This window comes from Chlorocebus sabaeus, chromosome 18 (genome assembly GCF_047675955.1).
Source record: "Chlorocebus sabaeus isolate Y175 chromosome 18, mChlSab1.0.hap1, whole genome shotgun sequence".
NCBI lineage: Eukaryota > Metazoa > Chordata > Mammalia > Primates > Cercopithecidae > Chlorocebus > Chlorocebus sabaeus.
The window spans coordinates 56,004,075-56,020,714 of NC_132921.1; the positions used below are offsets into that span (position 1 = coordinate 56,004,075).

At 39.7% G+C, this 16,640-nt stretch overlaps 1 protein-coding gene across 3 annotated transcripts in view; it reads left to right on the forward strand.

Moving 5' to 3' along the window:
- CHST9 (carbohydrate sulfotransferase 9) overlaps positions 1-12,834 on the forward strand; it is a 290,634-nt gene extending 277,800 nt beyond the window's left edge. For all 3 annotated transcript variants that reach the window (XM_007974385.3, XM_073006412.1, XM_007974390.3), the window contains one exon: positions 1,991-12,834. In XM_007974385.3, coding sequence (XP_007972576.1) covers positions 1,991-3,085 — 1,095 coding nt within the window. In that variant the 3' untranslated portion in view covers positions 3,086-12,834. The remainder of the gene's footprint in view (positions 1-1,990) is intronic.
- Positions 12,835-16,640: the final 3,806 nt, after the last annotated feature.

Sequence of the window (16,640 nt, forward strand, 5' to 3'; positions counted from 1 at the left end):
AAAGGGCTTTGAAGTAATCCTGGCAGTCTCTGGAGAAGATAGCAGACAAACGGTTTTAGAGTTAAAACTCCAAATAGATGGTCCAGTGGTATAGAAGATTTGGAGTGGCTGTTTTAGGGAGTGATATGGTTTGGCTGTGTCCCAACCCAAATGTCATCTTGAATTGTAGCTCCTATACTCCCCACTTGTCATGGGAGGGACCAGGTGGGAGGTAATTGAATCATGAGGGTGGGTTTTTCCCATGCTGTCCTCATGGTAGTGAATAAGTCTCACGAGATTTGATGGTTTTAGAAAGGGCAGTTCCCCTGCATATGCTCTCTCTTGCCTGCCACCATATAAGACATGGTTTGCTCTTCCTTTACCTTCTGCCGTGATTGTGAGGCCTCCCCAGCCATGTAGAATTGTAAGTTCATTGAACATGTTTTTCTTTATAAATTACCCAGTCTCGGGTATGTCTTTATTAGCAGCATGAGAACAGAGTAATACACGGGGCTATACACGTTGGTATATGGTGTTCAGGGGCTTATTCACACAGTCCTCTTGCACTAGAAAAAAAGCAGCGCCCTTCAACCTCAGCTGGTGGAATGACCACGATGTCTGGAAGTGGCTCCATGAACAGTGCTTTATTCCTCTGTTCTATTGCTTAATTTGCTAGAAAATTACTAATTATCCTTGAAGACCTAATTCCATTCACTCATTCACTTGTTCATTCCACAAATATTTGAGAGAAATTATTATAGGCTATAGACCATTCTAGGCACTCTTGGGGATACAATAGTTTAAAATTGTGTATACACACACACACATATATACTACATATATATGCAATCATGTGTATCATGTGTGTGTATATATATATATTTGCAATCATGTTTATATTCCCTAGGAAACTTTCCCCACTACTCCCTCCACCTCTAGGCTGATGAGACCATGCATTATGCCCGCAGCACAGAATTTATTCATTTACTTTTCCAATAACATGCTGAGAACCTTATATGTATATCTCAATCCATTCCTCTCCACACCATCCTTTTCAAGTCTAAGTAAGATCATGTTACTTACAAAAGTTCCCTAGTTTACCCAGAGTAAACGCCAATGTCCTTAAAATTTTCATCCCTACCAGAGGATGCCATCTTGTAAATCCCATCTTCCATGTCTTCTTTTACTGCGAGAGTTGTAGGAAGGATATGGCAAGATGAACACTATGTAGTAAATGGACTCATTCATCCTGCTGGAAAGATAACTACATTTTTACTCTACCTTGATACAACTTTATGGAGCAGGACGTGAAGTAGACTTTTCTGGATTCCTTAGTCATTCTTCACTTGGGAAAAATAGGAGGTCCCATACATTACATTAATGAGATTGTATACTATGATCATAATAAATTCTTAAATTATTGTGATAAATACTTTAGAAAAATAGAGCATTTTCCCAGAAAAAAAAAAAACAAAAAAACAAAAAAACATGACTTTTTGTAAGCACTTAGAAAACTGAAATGGTCATCAAGATTTATAATTAGCCTTGACACAATTTTAAGTTGTAATTTATGATTTTGAACTATTCTGTGCATTACAGAGTGCTCCCTAAAAACAACAAAAGTTTCAATCTCAAAACATCTCCAGTTTGTATCTACATTCAGGTACGCAAACTAAAACAGTACTTGAAGATGACATACTTATTAATATCCCAAAAGTCATAGATGCCCAGAATGGTTGAGTTACATTCTATTGCATTACAGGTAAAGCTAGAACAAAAATACAGGGCCCTTTCCGCTCTATCCTGTAGATGCCGTTTCTCATTGCTACATTTTCTGTGAAGAAGCTCACTACAAAATGTATATTCAGCATGCCTTGCTAAATTGTTCTGGCAGCTTATATGAAATATGCTCTCCTCGATAGTATTTTAAAACAAATATGTTAAGTTCCTTATCTAGTATACCCACACTTGTGACTGTGCTTTCAACATTTCTCCTTCTTTATTTTAACAGAACCCCAAGTCTCACATGCCTGAGGATGTAAGAGAAGAAAAGGAAAATCTTCTACTCAATTCTGAGAGATCTACTAGGGTCTTCACAAAGACCAGTTATTCACAAGGAGGGGATCAAGCTTTAAGTAAGTCCACAGGGTCACCAACAGAGAAGTGGAGGATTGAAAAACATCAAGGAGCTAAGACTGTTTTCAACAAGTTCAGCAACATGCATTGGCCAGTGGACATTCACCCTTTAAACAAAAGTTTAGTCAAAGATAACAAATGGAAGAAAACTGATGAGATCCAAGAGAAACGGAGGTCTTTCCTTCAGGAGTTTTGCAAGAAATATGGTGGGGTGAGTCGTCACCAGCCACATCTTTTTCATATGGTATCCAGAATCTATGTAGAAGATAAACACAAAATCTTATATTGCGAGGTACCTAAGGCTGGCTGTTCCAATTGGAAAAGAATTCTGATGGTACTAAATGGATTGGCTTCCTCTGCATACAACATCTCCCATGATGCTGTCCACTACGGGAAGCATTTGAAGAAGCTAGATAGCTTTGACCTAAAAGGGATATATACCCGCTTAAATACTTACACCAAAGCTGTGTTTGTTCGTGACCCCATGGAAAGATTAGTATCAGCCTTTAGGGACAAATTTGAACACCCCAATAGTTATTACCATCCAGTATTTGGAAAGGCAATTATCAAGAAATACCGACCAAATGCCTGTGAAGAAGCATTAATTAATGGATCTGGAGTCAGGTTCAAAGAGTTTATCCACTACTTGCTGGATTCCCACCGTCCAGTAGGAATGGACATTCACTGGGAAAAGGTCAGCAAACTCTGCTATCCATGTTTGATCAACTATGATTTTGTAGGGAAATTTGAAACTTTGGAAGAAGATGCCAATTACTTTTTACAGATGATAGGTGCTCCAAAGGAGCTGAAATTTCCCAACTTTAAGGATAGGCACTCTTCCGATGAAAGAACCAATGCTCAAGTCGTGAGACAGTATTTAAAGGATCTGACTAGAACTGAGAGACAATTAATCTATGACTTTTATTACTTGGACTATTTAATGTTTAATTATACAACTCCATTTTTGTAGTTTGCATTCATTTTCTAAAACCCTGTATCTACTTAATGATGATGAGCTCAAATCAGCTACTGTAATTTTTCTATAATTCTCTGTATGAGAGAAATTTAACTAAGTGCAGTTGTCTTGATTTAATGTAGATTTTTACCAAATAGTATGACACCAATTGGCACAAAGTTATAGGAAAATCACCCACAGGAGATGTAAACAACTTGAGTTGCTCTAAAATGTTTGGAAACGAGCTGCTTTTGCATTATGAATTATATTGTTGAAGCAATAACCTAGCCAGCTGTTGCATTAGCTAAAGCAGCCTCTTGCAATGGTAGGAAAAAAGGATCTAAAATAGCATGAGTGTATGTCTATATCCTGGAATTTATCGTCTAAAATGCATGAATATATTTTTAGCAGTCTGTGGCATATTAATCAAACTGTTGAATTGTTTTCTTACACCCTGGAAATCTTTCTATCAACTATAATGATAAATCCATTTTGAAGTGGTATTTTGGACTTAGGCGTTTTACTTTAGATTGGAAGGCATTATGTGATTTACAATATGAGAATACAGCAGAAAAACCAGATGAGGCTGTGGCTTTTTATATTCAACAGCCAATAAAAAATGCACAACATGCTAAGATCAAAGCAACAAAAGCAACCTTTTTCTTCCAGAAAAACTTAAGGGAATTGATTCTGTTTTCTTTTGAGCCTTCCACAAAGAGACAAAATGAACACAAGCACTAAAGGTCTACATTTCTGAAGCAGGCAGTTGAGAAGCTTAAGTCTCTTCAGATATAAATGTGCTCCTAATTCTGGTTTAATTGGGCAGGGGGGAAATTGTTTCAGGATGGAATAATCATCAAAAACAAAAGTTGCCATTCTGAATATGGAACTCAAACAATAACAAAGTTTTATAAGTATATTGTTTGAATCAAAGCATCGTGTGCATAGTTTTATATGTGGAATACACCCTAAGAATAGCTTTTGTTTTCAGTTTAATTATTCAGCTTAGGAATGACTTTTTAAAAACTAATATACCATTTCAAAGATAGGTTATGTTCTAGAGAATAAATATAAGATCCACTAGAAATGTGTTTAATAGGCTTATGCATAAGCAAATTAAGGTATTTTCTTTTTAAGTTTAAATATTCTACACTAACAAAGTCAAATACCGTTGCATTCAAATATTAAATCAAAGTCCTTAGAAAAATAGGTCCATGTGTCACCCTTATGAATAGTTGTAATGCATTTTGGAATTTTTTTCCAAGGGATCCTAAATTAGATCGCTTGGGGAAAAAAGAGGATCATTTTGGATGGGAAACATTTGGATGGGAAACCTACTTTAATTGGTCGACTATTACCCTGAGTTAAGAAAATCACAAGTCTTTCAAACCCTGCTTAAATGCTTTTCCTGAACATCTTCCTCTTCCTAAGCTATCTTTTTTTTTTCTTACCAGTAAATATTCAGCAGTGGCTTTCAAAGAACAGTAGGTATTAATATTTGAATGTTAATAGACCAAGATAGTTGCAGTCATACTTATTTCATTTTGATTTTCTATTTCATGGCTGAGTATTCATGAATTGCTTCGCTCCTTACACACACCTGCCGTGTCCCATCTGTGTCTCCTAAGGAGTGAGTAAACTGCAATGGGCTGAGAGATCATAAGTATTAAACCTTCTAATCCAACCTTTTACTACTTTTCCATGCCATTAACTCTTGCCTCTAGACCATACACTTAAGCTGGGCTCTCAGTTTTTAAGAAGTTTTACTCTGGAGTAATCTAAATTACATAATTTAAAATTTTGCTACACCATGAAGAGTAGATTCCTCGTAATTTAGGGAAATTGAAATTATCTTTTTATGGAGAGACAAAATAGAAAATATTCCAGAAGCCTAAAATTTTATTCCTAAGCAACACAAAACTTGCTTTATATGAAATCTGCTATAAAGAATAAAGGCAATTTCCTCAAAGGTATTCCTAAAACTATATAAGGAACAAACAAAGAACTTTTCATAGCTTTAGAAAGAAAAAAATAGAAACAACAGTCCTACCTCTCTTATTGGCATGTGTAATGCATTGGGCAGGGTAGCGTGCATAACTATGTAACTGTTTGGCTTTGATGATGGAGAGGAGGATGAGTGGAAGAAAATGATACCCAGCGTTCTCTACGGAAACCTGTTATGTACCTTTTGCTGTATATGTTCCTTTCCTGACCCTTTCCAACAAGCCCATGTCACCATGGGTCATTCTTTTCCTAAATGGGCTCTCTGATGCCAAGTGACACCTGTGTAGTTACAAGTTCCAGAAACCATGCATGTTTTTGCCAAGTAAGAACAAACTTCTTATATACCTGCTCTTCATTTTAGATGAGTTATTTTCATGTTAGGACCAAAGAAGCCAGTCATCATCCTGGATTACTTGTGAGTTGAAAACCCAACTCCATTTTTCTCTCCTGACTTATGTGGCTTTGCAGACCAGCTCACATTCACCTTTGTCATTTCTGCCTGTGCATAAATCCAGGTGGGAACACCACTGTTCTTTAGGACCATCACAATTTCGTGAATTTAATTCCTAAAGGCAAATGACCAAATCCAGACTCATCTTCCAGATGTCCAAAGTTCCCATTTTAACGTTAGGTGCAATTATAAGTCCTGCAATTGAACCCTAAGGATCCTATTTGTTTTTATAGGCAGCAGTAACACAATGGGCAGGCCCCTTTGCTCTGCTATTCCCCTGTCTGCAATTACTATCAGGGTAACGAGTTGGCAATTAAATCCAAAACCACAGTTATGTAACCTGTAAACTATCTATAGATGTGCAATGTTGATGTGATTGTGCCCAGAAACTGCCATAAACTTCAATGGAAACGTACGAAGAGGACATCCAGTTTTCGGATTTTCTCCAACGTTTAGAAATATCTATGAATTCAATGGAACTGGAACTGTGAGGCCACTTGCTAGATGTCTATAAAACATTGTCTAGCAGAAAATAATAATATTATTATTAGGGAATTAGTAGTTCTAATTCAAGAACTACTTGTATGTCATGTTTAATTAGAAAGAGGAAAAATACTTTTATATTTTATTCATGTATTATTATTCTTATCTCCTAAAATGTATAGTGTTTAGCAGAAGGAATATATAAGAAGATGCAGAGAATTTTGAATATTAGAATGCCCTTTGAAAAGATCACTTGCTGAATTAATAGAATTTGGGATTAGGCTAGAACTACAGTAAATGTCTCCCTCCTATTCATTCTCATATGGCCTCTCAGGGCATCCCAGTCTCTAGGCCTTCATGGGGCGTGGTGAAGCAGAAGTTTTGCTCAGGGCTAACCCTCCCAAGATCTCTGATACTTGAAAAAGGATTGTCCAAAGGCATTTAATTATAGCTCAACTACCTGAGAACCTTAGGCCAAGGCTAATTCAATTTAGTCCTACCTTTAGGCTCATACCTTCTCAATCTCAATCATGATCATTATACAGTAATTGTACACATGATCCTAGCTAACATTTATTCAATACTTACTGGGTGTCAGACACTCTTCAAGTAGTTTACATGCATTAATTTAATCTCCATAGCCAGTCTAACATAGGTGCTACTTTGTAGCCCTCTCCCTTCCCATCTATCATAAAGGAAAGTAAAGCAGACTATAGCTGAGTAACTTGCCTAAAGAGACACGGATGATAAGTAGGTCAGAAGCCAGGATGAAGCCAAGCAGCAAATGCCACTACCAAACTCTTTGTTTAGAATACTACAAATAAATATTTATTTTTGCTTTCTGTTACCTCTGTCAGCATAGGTAGAGGCAAAAAGAATATATTGGAATCCTGAAATTTTTTCCATACAAATATGGGTGGGTGTGTGTGTGTGTGTGTGTGTATTTAGCTAGTTAGTTATCACATTTCAAATCAGCTTATTTCTTTATTCCTGCTGAGTTCAACTGACAGGTTCAAAGATTTTGGAAGAAATTAGGTTTCCTCCCCACAACTTTTTTTTAATCCTTAGTTAATCATGGGACACAATGTTTTTAAGAAGAAAAAAAAAGCCCCTGGAACAAATTTAGCCTTACGAAAACAAAATATCATTTCCTTGACAAGAAATTACAGACAGCTACATGAGCGGCCAAGGATAAGCAGAATCTAAGAGGAGGAAAGTTCAGGCAAACTTTCCCCACATAGGCCCCTGACAGCCACTGCAGATGGTCATGGTTCAGCAAGCTAGTCACACACAGTGAGAACCACTCCTGCTAGAAACAGAGCAACTGTGCATTGTCCCCGTCTTCCTGAGTCTCCATCCCTAGTACTAGTTTGTAGTCAGATTACCCTGAGCCTACACGGGAAGACTACAGAAAAGAATAGAGGAGCAAGTTGACTTAAACCAACTGAAAAACACCACAAAACCAGGTGAAAATAAATAAGCTCTTGCTAGAAGATGGCAGACTTTTCCCAGGACTGTGGACATTACCTGAGGAAGGCCAGGTCTGGGGAGTTCAACAGAACATTGCTTCATATCATTTCATTCTCAGAATTTCCTAGTCAGTCACATCTTAGTTTTTCACCAGGATCATATCCTTCCAGGCAAAAGTATTTAAATCCATTTAAGCAGTCATCTTTTTCCATCCCTAAACTGCTCCTCAAGTCTCACACTATATTTGGAATGCTCCCCTCTCTATATATCTGGACATTCATTTCTTGTTAACTCACCAAGGAATCTCTTGAGATTACTCAATTTCGAAATCTCATCTCTTTATGAGCTCCCTGATAGATAGAAAAAGACAATGTGGTTTTCCCCTGGTGTAATATGCATCAGATTATTCTCTTACCAATAAATGCAGGCATCCCTTTTCTCAATTTTTTTTTGTAGGGAGGTTCATTAATTTATTTGTTCATGTGCTATTTATCTCACTTTATATGAATATAAAATATCTGTTGTTGTCTTTGTAATGTCTTAGGTCTTCCAAGAGGAAAGAAACTGTGTCTGTTGAATTCTCTTTGTACCATGTCTAGCAAAGCACTCAGTGGAAAGCGTTACTTAAACAGATGCTTTCGATGCTGTTGTTTAAAGGTTCCTGTACACCTTCTTTTAGTGTAGAATTTGTATATTTCTGCCTGTGACATTCAGGCATCTCTAGGACCAGAGGATCTGAAAGGAAGGTGCTGGAACAGGGCAGCTGAGGGAAGGGAGCTGAGCCACACACCTTTTCTACACTAATAGTCATCTCTTGACCTGAAGGATAGTTGCAGACACTACAATCTTTTACATTTCTAAGAAAAGGCAGTTGCTTGATTGTTTGGGGAAGAAAATGTTGGGGAAAAAAAGCATGATTCTGATCAATATAAGAGCCATTAACTGAGGATCTACTCAGTAGCAGACACTGGAAAAATACTTTACATACATTCATTGAAAGACATGAAGAGTAAGTCTAATTATTTCCAAAAATAACTTTCAAAAAAATCAGTCGAGTATTTTTCCACGTATCATTTCATGAATGAGAAAACTGAGTATCAAAGAGTTTTAATAACTGTCTCTCGGGCTCCAAAGCTGAGACCATGCATTGGCAGCCCATGGGGTAGATCTGGCTATAGATATGTTTGGTCTGGCTGACAGTGCATTTTACTTAACATCTGAATTAGTTGCCAACATTGGGCCTCATTAATGACAGAGGATTTGTTGCCCTACATTCTATATGCCCACCTGAAAATAGCTGGACAGAGGCAAGGTCAGTCCCTTTAGGTGAGGTTGGAGATCTCTTAGTTGTTCACACTCTTCACTAATCCACCATCACTCATTCACTTTACTTGCCTGGTCCCTAAGCATCTCACTTTTCAAGTCCTGCTCTGAAGTGCGTATTCCTTCCCCCGCCGAGCTTCCAAAGGAAATCAACTCCTGAACATTCTCCTTGACCCGATTTGTGTTGTGCAGGTAGTGAGGTATCCCTTTCTGGGTTTCCATCTCCTTGCTCACAATGCTGCTTGCCCTTTGGTCCTATATCCAGTGGGATCTCCAAACAGTATTTCATTGTTTGGGGAAGTCTCTTATGACCAATGACAAAGGTGTTGGGAGAAATCCAGTACCATTTTTTGGCATCTTTCTGTCGTAGCCACTGGGTCCCCTGGCAACAACATTCCTTCCCACCTCCTTCTGCAGAGATGAGTCATCCTCTCAGGCTCTTGGAGCTCTAGTATCTAGGGACAGAAACTGGCTCCCACTGCTGCCTCCAGACTGCTATTCTATAACCTTCATCCAAAAATCTCTTCTGTTTTACAAGTGTACCCACTTCCTCAACTCTGAAAATTACCTGCTTCCCAGCCTTCTCTGAGGATTCTTCTTTCTGATTTATAACCTGCCTCTCCACCCCACTTCCTGCTATTATCTCGGTGATTGTAGCACCCCCAGTAACATTCTACTCTCTTTGCTTCTTAATGCTCTGATTACTTCCTCCTCCTCCTCCTCCTTCTATACGTAGAGAGCTGGAGAAAACAGGAGAAAGGATAACTATGACTTTTGTCCTCAAATACCAGTAAAACTGTAGTAAAATACACCGTATCTCATTTTATGCATTCATTTGCTGAAAATGTTTCCAAAGTTTAGAAAAATGATTTTTGGATGTACTATATGATAAATAAAAATGCACTCAGAATGCTAGAGTATCTACCAATTTAAAAGAACAATATTATTAGTTTGACTGTAATTATCCTTAAGAAAAAATAAGCCCTGATTTCACTTCTCAATTTCTGAAAAAATAGTGTATGGACCACCTGTATCAGAATTAACCTACTTTTTGTTAAAAACAGATTCCCAGACCCCATCCTAGATACACAGAATTGAAATCTCTATGAAAACCACTTGGAAATTTCCTTTTTAATAATCTCTTGGGGTGCTTATAGACAGCAGAGTCTGATCCTCATGTGTGTGTGAATTTTTAAAGTCCTGGTTGATTATAAGGGATAAAACCTGCTCTTTTCATTCTGTCACTGTGTTGAAAAGTTAACAACTCTCAGCTCAGAGAATTATCAGCGGGTATTGGTACCAAAGTCCTCTGTGGGATTTTGACCAGCACTGAAGCAGAAACTTGGCGTTCCAAGTCTGCCAAGTGCAAGAACTAGAGCTGAAATGATGAAGTGAGTGATGGGGACAGCACTGGGCACTGCCCAAACTTTTTGAAAACTTTCACAATGAAATGGGGAAATGGAAACTTTTCTCTGTTTGAAATACAAAAGACAAATGTGTACTGAAGGCAATTTTGGCAACTCAACTTCACATTGAACAAGTGAAGACAATATGAGTTTCTCCAATAAAAAATAAAAAGCTGTTTTCAAATTGACCTAAGATGATTGAAAATGGAAAATATTTGCTATTTGGATGATTAGTTTGAGAGCAAGTGCCCCAGGAAATATTCTGCAATTTAATTTAAATGGTTAGAATGTACATTTTCTTGAACTTCATTAAAGGATTTGTCTCCTTTTGCCTTTCTACTGTGTTGAACCATATGACATTGCCAACATTTGACTGACTCTGACATACAAACACAGCCCTTTCATAGTCCACTAACAGTTCCGCTGCTACCTACCCAATTCTAGCCACATTGGCTCTCCTCAGAACTATTGGAAATAGCCTCTGAATAGAAGTCCTGCCTTTTTCTTTCTTTCTTTCTTTAAAAATTACTTCTTTTCCCTTTGTTTTTCTTCTTTTGATATTTTTAATTGTGGCAAAATAACATAACATAAAATTTTATCATCTTACCATTTTTTGGTATCCTTTTAATGAATATTTTCCTATCCCTCCCCATCTTGTTTTTTTGGTTGTTTGTTTGGTTTTGAGACGGAGTTTCACTCTTGTCGCCCAGGCTGCAGTGCAGTGGCACCATCTCTGCTCACTGCAACCTCCACCTCCTGGGTTCAAGCGATTCTCCTGTCTCAGTCTCCTGAGTAGCTGGGACTACAGGTGCCCACCACCACGCTCAGCTAATTTTTATATTTTTAGTAGAGACGGGGTTTCACCACATTGGCCAGGATGGTCTCGATCTCTTGACCTCTTGATCCATCCTCCTCAGCCTCCCAAAGTGCTGGGATTACAGGCATGAGACACCATGCCTGGCCACCATTTTTTAAGTGTACAGTTCAGCAGCATTAAGTGTGGTTGTGCAAGCATCACCACTATCCCGTCACATACCTTTCTTCCTTGTGAAAAATGGATACTCTGCACCTATTAAACAACTCCACTTTTTGCCCTCCCCCAGCTCTGGCAACCACCATTCTACCTTTTGTCTCTATGAATTTGATAACTTAAAATACCTCATATAAACGGAATCATACAGCATATGTCTTTTCGGGACTGGCGTATTTCTCTTAGCATAATGTCCTCAAGGTTCATCCATACTGAAGCATGTACCAGAATTTTTTTTCTTTTCAAGGCTGAATAGTATTCCATTCTCATTGCCTGGCCTCAGGCTCTCAAGACTATAACCCATTCCCAGCTTAGTCACCTGATACCTGCATCAAACCCACTATTATCCAGCCACATTGAACCATTACATTATCTGAAAACATCTCTTGCTTTTTCCCCTATTTTGCTCACACTATTACACTGCCTAAAGTGTCCTTTATTTCTCTTTAAGGACCTTCACATGGGTGTCCCCTCCAAGAGTTGCCTGCCCCGCCTGCCCCGCATGACCATCCCACATTCAGCTCGCTCTACCCTCTCTGCCTGAGGACTCTCTTCCACTCTCTTTGCTTTAACTTCACCATTAGGCTGATGGTTCTGAAATCTTTTTCTAGCCCATGTGTCTATCATGAACTTCGATTCAGATTCCCAATTTCTTTTGGGACTGCTTCATCTAGATGTCTCACTGGAGCTTCCAACTCACCATGACCAAAGCTGAACTCATCACCTAACCCCCAAACCTGCTTTCTCCTTATTTGGTGGCAACACTATCTATCTACTCCATCTCCTGAGTCAGGAACCTAGAAGTCAACCCCGATTTCTCCCTGAGCTGACTCCTCACAGCCAGAGAATTCAGAAAGCCCATTAACTTCACTGCCTGACTTTTTCTCAAGCTTCTGCTCTCCTCCCATCCACTCTGCTAATATCTAAGTTCAGACTCTCACCTTCTCCAGTCTACAACTCTACAATAATCTTGAACTTCTCTCCCACTCTCATTTCCCTCAATGCCATCCCCCATACAGCTGCCCTTGTAATCACTTTAAAATGCAAACCCAATTCCAGTTCTGTTTCCCACTATACATTCTATATCCTGCACGATCTCAATTCTTTTCCAGGCATATTTCTGGCTAATTTCTGCCTCCTGGCTTAATCTCCAACAACCTAGAATGGACATAATAGCCTAACATTGGATAGTTTTCTGCCTCCTGGGTCTACTCAGCTTTTCCCTCTATTGGGGCACCCATCTACCCCCCTTCACCTCCCCAACACTTCCTAATCCCTAAACTCTGCTCAGGGAGGCATTCCTCATCTCTGCCTGGCTCAGATGAGATGCTCTGCCCTGAGCACTATGAGTGATTGGGAAGCGGGATTCTATGTAGGATGGTTAGGAGCCTGGGGCTTGTCATGAGTAAGAACCGGGTTTGAATTCCATATCCTCAACTTTCAAATGTTGGGACCTCTGAAATTGATTTAACTTCTCTCAGTGCCAGTTTTCTCATCTGAAAAATGAGGACAGAATACCTACCTAGTAAGGGGGGTATGGGAAATGCATGTAAAGTATTTAATAAGTGCTCAATAAAATAAAACTATTGATTTATCTCATAGCCTGTACATATTTTTGTCTCTGTGCTGGAAGAATTCTAATGATTTATGTATGTGTCTTGCTTAGTATAATCAATTCCTTGAAAGTTAAAGTTTGTGTCTTGTTCATCCTTGTAACCCCAGAGAAGATACTAGTTAAGTATTTGTTGAAGAAATGAATGCAGCAACAAATCCAGTACACCGGTTCCTGCGTTCATGTGGCACTCTGTCCTTCCCTTAAGGTACATTCTGACTTGTATTATAATACTACGAACATGTGTCTTATGTTTCCTGTTAGATTCTAAGTTATCTGAGGTCAGGAATCACGTCTTACTCAATAAATGTACATACATCAAATTAAATTTGAGGCTTTCAAATGTGGATTCTTCATAATTGAATTAATGGTTTAGAATAGCAGGCTTCCTAGCCAAACAAAGAAATGAATAAGTAAACTAAAAATCACTTTGTTCAATCATCTTCAACCCTTTTCTTTCCATTAGCACTACACCCTGACCATGATGAACTTTTATCTCCTCAAATAAGCCATGCTTTTCTCTGCCTCAGGGCCTTTCTATGGGCTGCTCTCTGAGTGTCGAATACTATCAGACAATCTAATACATCACTGTTTTCAGAAAAGCCTTTCCTGGTCCACAGATCAGGCTTATTCATTCATTCCTACTGCAAGATGAGATGGTTCTCTGGGTCAAGGAGTGTCTCTTAGGTTTCTTCTGTTTTTCTCAGCCCCAAGCATGTAGTCAACATTCAGTAAACTCTGTTGACTGACTAAATAAACAAAGTTCTGAATTTCAGTCTTCCTCTTTTCCAAGACATTGGCAAATGCTAGACTGAAACGGATTACACAGGAGATACTCTACCAGAATTTACTTAAGACTAAATTCCTAAAGACTGCATTACAGCAACAGAAGCCAAGACAGTATTAGTGCTTTGCTCTATAGCAGAAAAGATTGGGGAAAATTAAAAGGTGACTTCTATGTCAACCAAAAGCATTGTCTAGTGTAATTTAGCTTGGCATTAATGTGGTAGTGGAACTTGTCCAGTAATTGAAATAAGCAGGGGAAGGCTTGAGAACAACTATTCTGTTCACACAGTTGGTCAGCAGTCCATCTGGATCCAGAGCTCTGTCTTGCTGAACCCCTGATGAGCAGTGTTTATTTCCAGTGTGGAGTCTGTAGAACAGGTACCCCTCCTTCTAGGCATTGCTTGCCTGTAGAGGCTTTGCCATCCTTCCTCACTCATGTAATCTACTGAACTTTGGTACACCCCTCCCCACAAAACTTAATGAGGCTCATCATGACTGATACCTTGTACTCATGACAATAGACAAAACCCCAACCAACCCTCCACTAATTCAAGTGATTTTATGAAGTCTATAAAATAGGACCTAATTTCTGATTTTCTATTCACTCAGCAGTGAATGAAAATAGTATTTAATAGTTTAATAGAGTCTCATAAGTGGACCTTCTCCAGGTACCTTGCATAAGGTCACTTTGGGAGAAGAGGTAGACCACTGGCCCAATGGTCCTCAGCCATATGGACTGTGATATGGTTTGGGTGTGTCCCCACCCAAATCTCACATTGAATTATAGTTCCTGTAGTCCCCACATACCATGGGAGGGACCCAGTGGGAGGTAATTGAATCATGGGGTTGGTTATCTCCATGCTGTTCTTGTGATAGTGCATGAGTTCTAACAAGATTTGATGGTTTCATAAGGGGCTTTTCTCCCCCTTTACCATGCACTTCTCCTTGCTGCCACCATATGAAGAAGGACGTGTTTGCTCCCCTTTCTGCCATAATTGTAAGTTTCCGGAGGCCTCCCCAGCCATGCTGAACTGTGAGTCAATTAAACCTGTTTCCGTTATAAATTACCCAGTCTCAAGTATGTCTTTATTAGCAGCGTGAAAATGGCCTAATACAGTAAATTTGTACTGGTAGAGTAAGGTGCTGCTGTAAAGATACCCAAAAATGTGGAAGCAACTTTGGAACTGGGTAACAGTCAGAGGCTGGAACAGTTTAGAGGATTCAGAAGAAGACAGGAAAATGTGAGAAAGTTTGGAACTTCCTGGAGACTTGGAGGGCTCAGAAGACAGGAAGATGTGGGAAACTTTGGAACTTCCTAGAGACTTGTTGAATGGCTTTGACCAAAATGCTGATAGCAATATGGACAACGAAGTCCAGACTGAGGTAGTCTCAGATGGAGATGAGGAATTCATTGGAAACTGGAGTATAGGTCATTCTTGCCATGCAAAAATACTGGTGGCATTTTGGCCCTGACCTGGAGATCTGTGGAACTTTGAACTTGAGAGATGATTTAGGGTATATCATGGAAGAAATTTCTAAGCAGCAAAGTGTACAAGAGGAAGCAAAGCAGAAAAGTTTGGAAAATTTGCAGCTTGACAATGTGACAGAAGAGAAAACCCCATTTTCTGGGGAGAAATTCAAGCCAGCTGCAGAAATTTGCATAAGTAACAAGGAACCAAATATTAATCACCAAGAAATGGGAAAAAAATGTATCCAGGGCCTGTCGGAGACCTTCATGGCAGCCCCTCCCATTACAGGCCTGGAGTCCTAGAGGGGGAAAATGGTTTCCTGGGTTGACCCCAGGACCCCCCTGCTCTATGCAGCCTCAGGACATGATGCCCTGTGTCCCAGCTGCTTCAGCTCCAGCCATGGCTAAAAGGGGCCAACATAGAGCTCGGGCTGTCATTTCAGAGGGTGCAAGCCCAAAGCCTTGGCAGCTCCCACATAGTATTGAGCCTGTGGGTGCACACAAATCAAGAATTGAGGTTTGGGGACCTACGCCTAGATTTCAGAGGATGTATGGAAATGCCTGGATGTCCAGGCAGAAGTTTGCTGTAGTGGCAGACTCCTCAGGGAGAATATCTGCTAGGGCAGTGTGAAAGGGAAATGTGGGGTTGGATCCCTTACACAGAGTCCCCACTGGGGCACTGCCTGGTGGAGCTATGAGAAGATGGTCACCATCATGCAGACCCCAGAATGATAGATCCACTGACAGCTTGCACCATGCACTTGGAAAAGCCACAGACACTCAAAGTCGGCCGATGAAAGCAGCTAAGAGAGGAGCTGTACCCTGCAAAGCCGCAATGGTGGAGCTGCCCAAGGCCACTGGAACCTAACTCTTGCATCAGCATGACATGGATGTAAGACAAGGAGTCAAAGGAGATCATTTTGGAACTTTAAGGTTTAATGACTGCCATATTGGATTTTGGACTTGCATGGGGTCTGTGTCCCTTTGTTTTGGCCAATTTCTCTCATTTGGAATGGATGTATTTACTCAATCCTTGTACCCTCATTTTATATAGGAAGTCACTAACTTGATTTTGATTAAACAGGCTCATAAGTGGAAGGAACTTGCCTTGTCACAGATAAGACTTTGGACTTGGACTTTTGAGTTAATGCTGGAATGTATTAAGACTTTGGGGGACTGTTGGAAGGCCATGATTGTGTTTTGAAATGTGAGGACATGAGATTTAGGAGGGGTCGGGGTGGAATGATATGGTTTGGCTGTGTCCCCACTCAAATCTCATGTTGAATTGTAGTTCCCATAATCCTCACATGTTGTAGGAGGAACCTGATGGAAGGTAACTGAATCATGGGGGCGGTTATCTCCATGCTGATCTTGTGACAGTGAGTGAGTTCTCATGAAATCTGATGGTTTTGTAGAAAGCTTCACCCCCATCCTTCACTCTACACTTCTCCTTGTTGCCACCATATGAAGATGGACATATTTGCTTCCCCTCCTGCCGTAATTGTAAGTTTCCTGAGGCTTCCCCAGCCATGCTGGA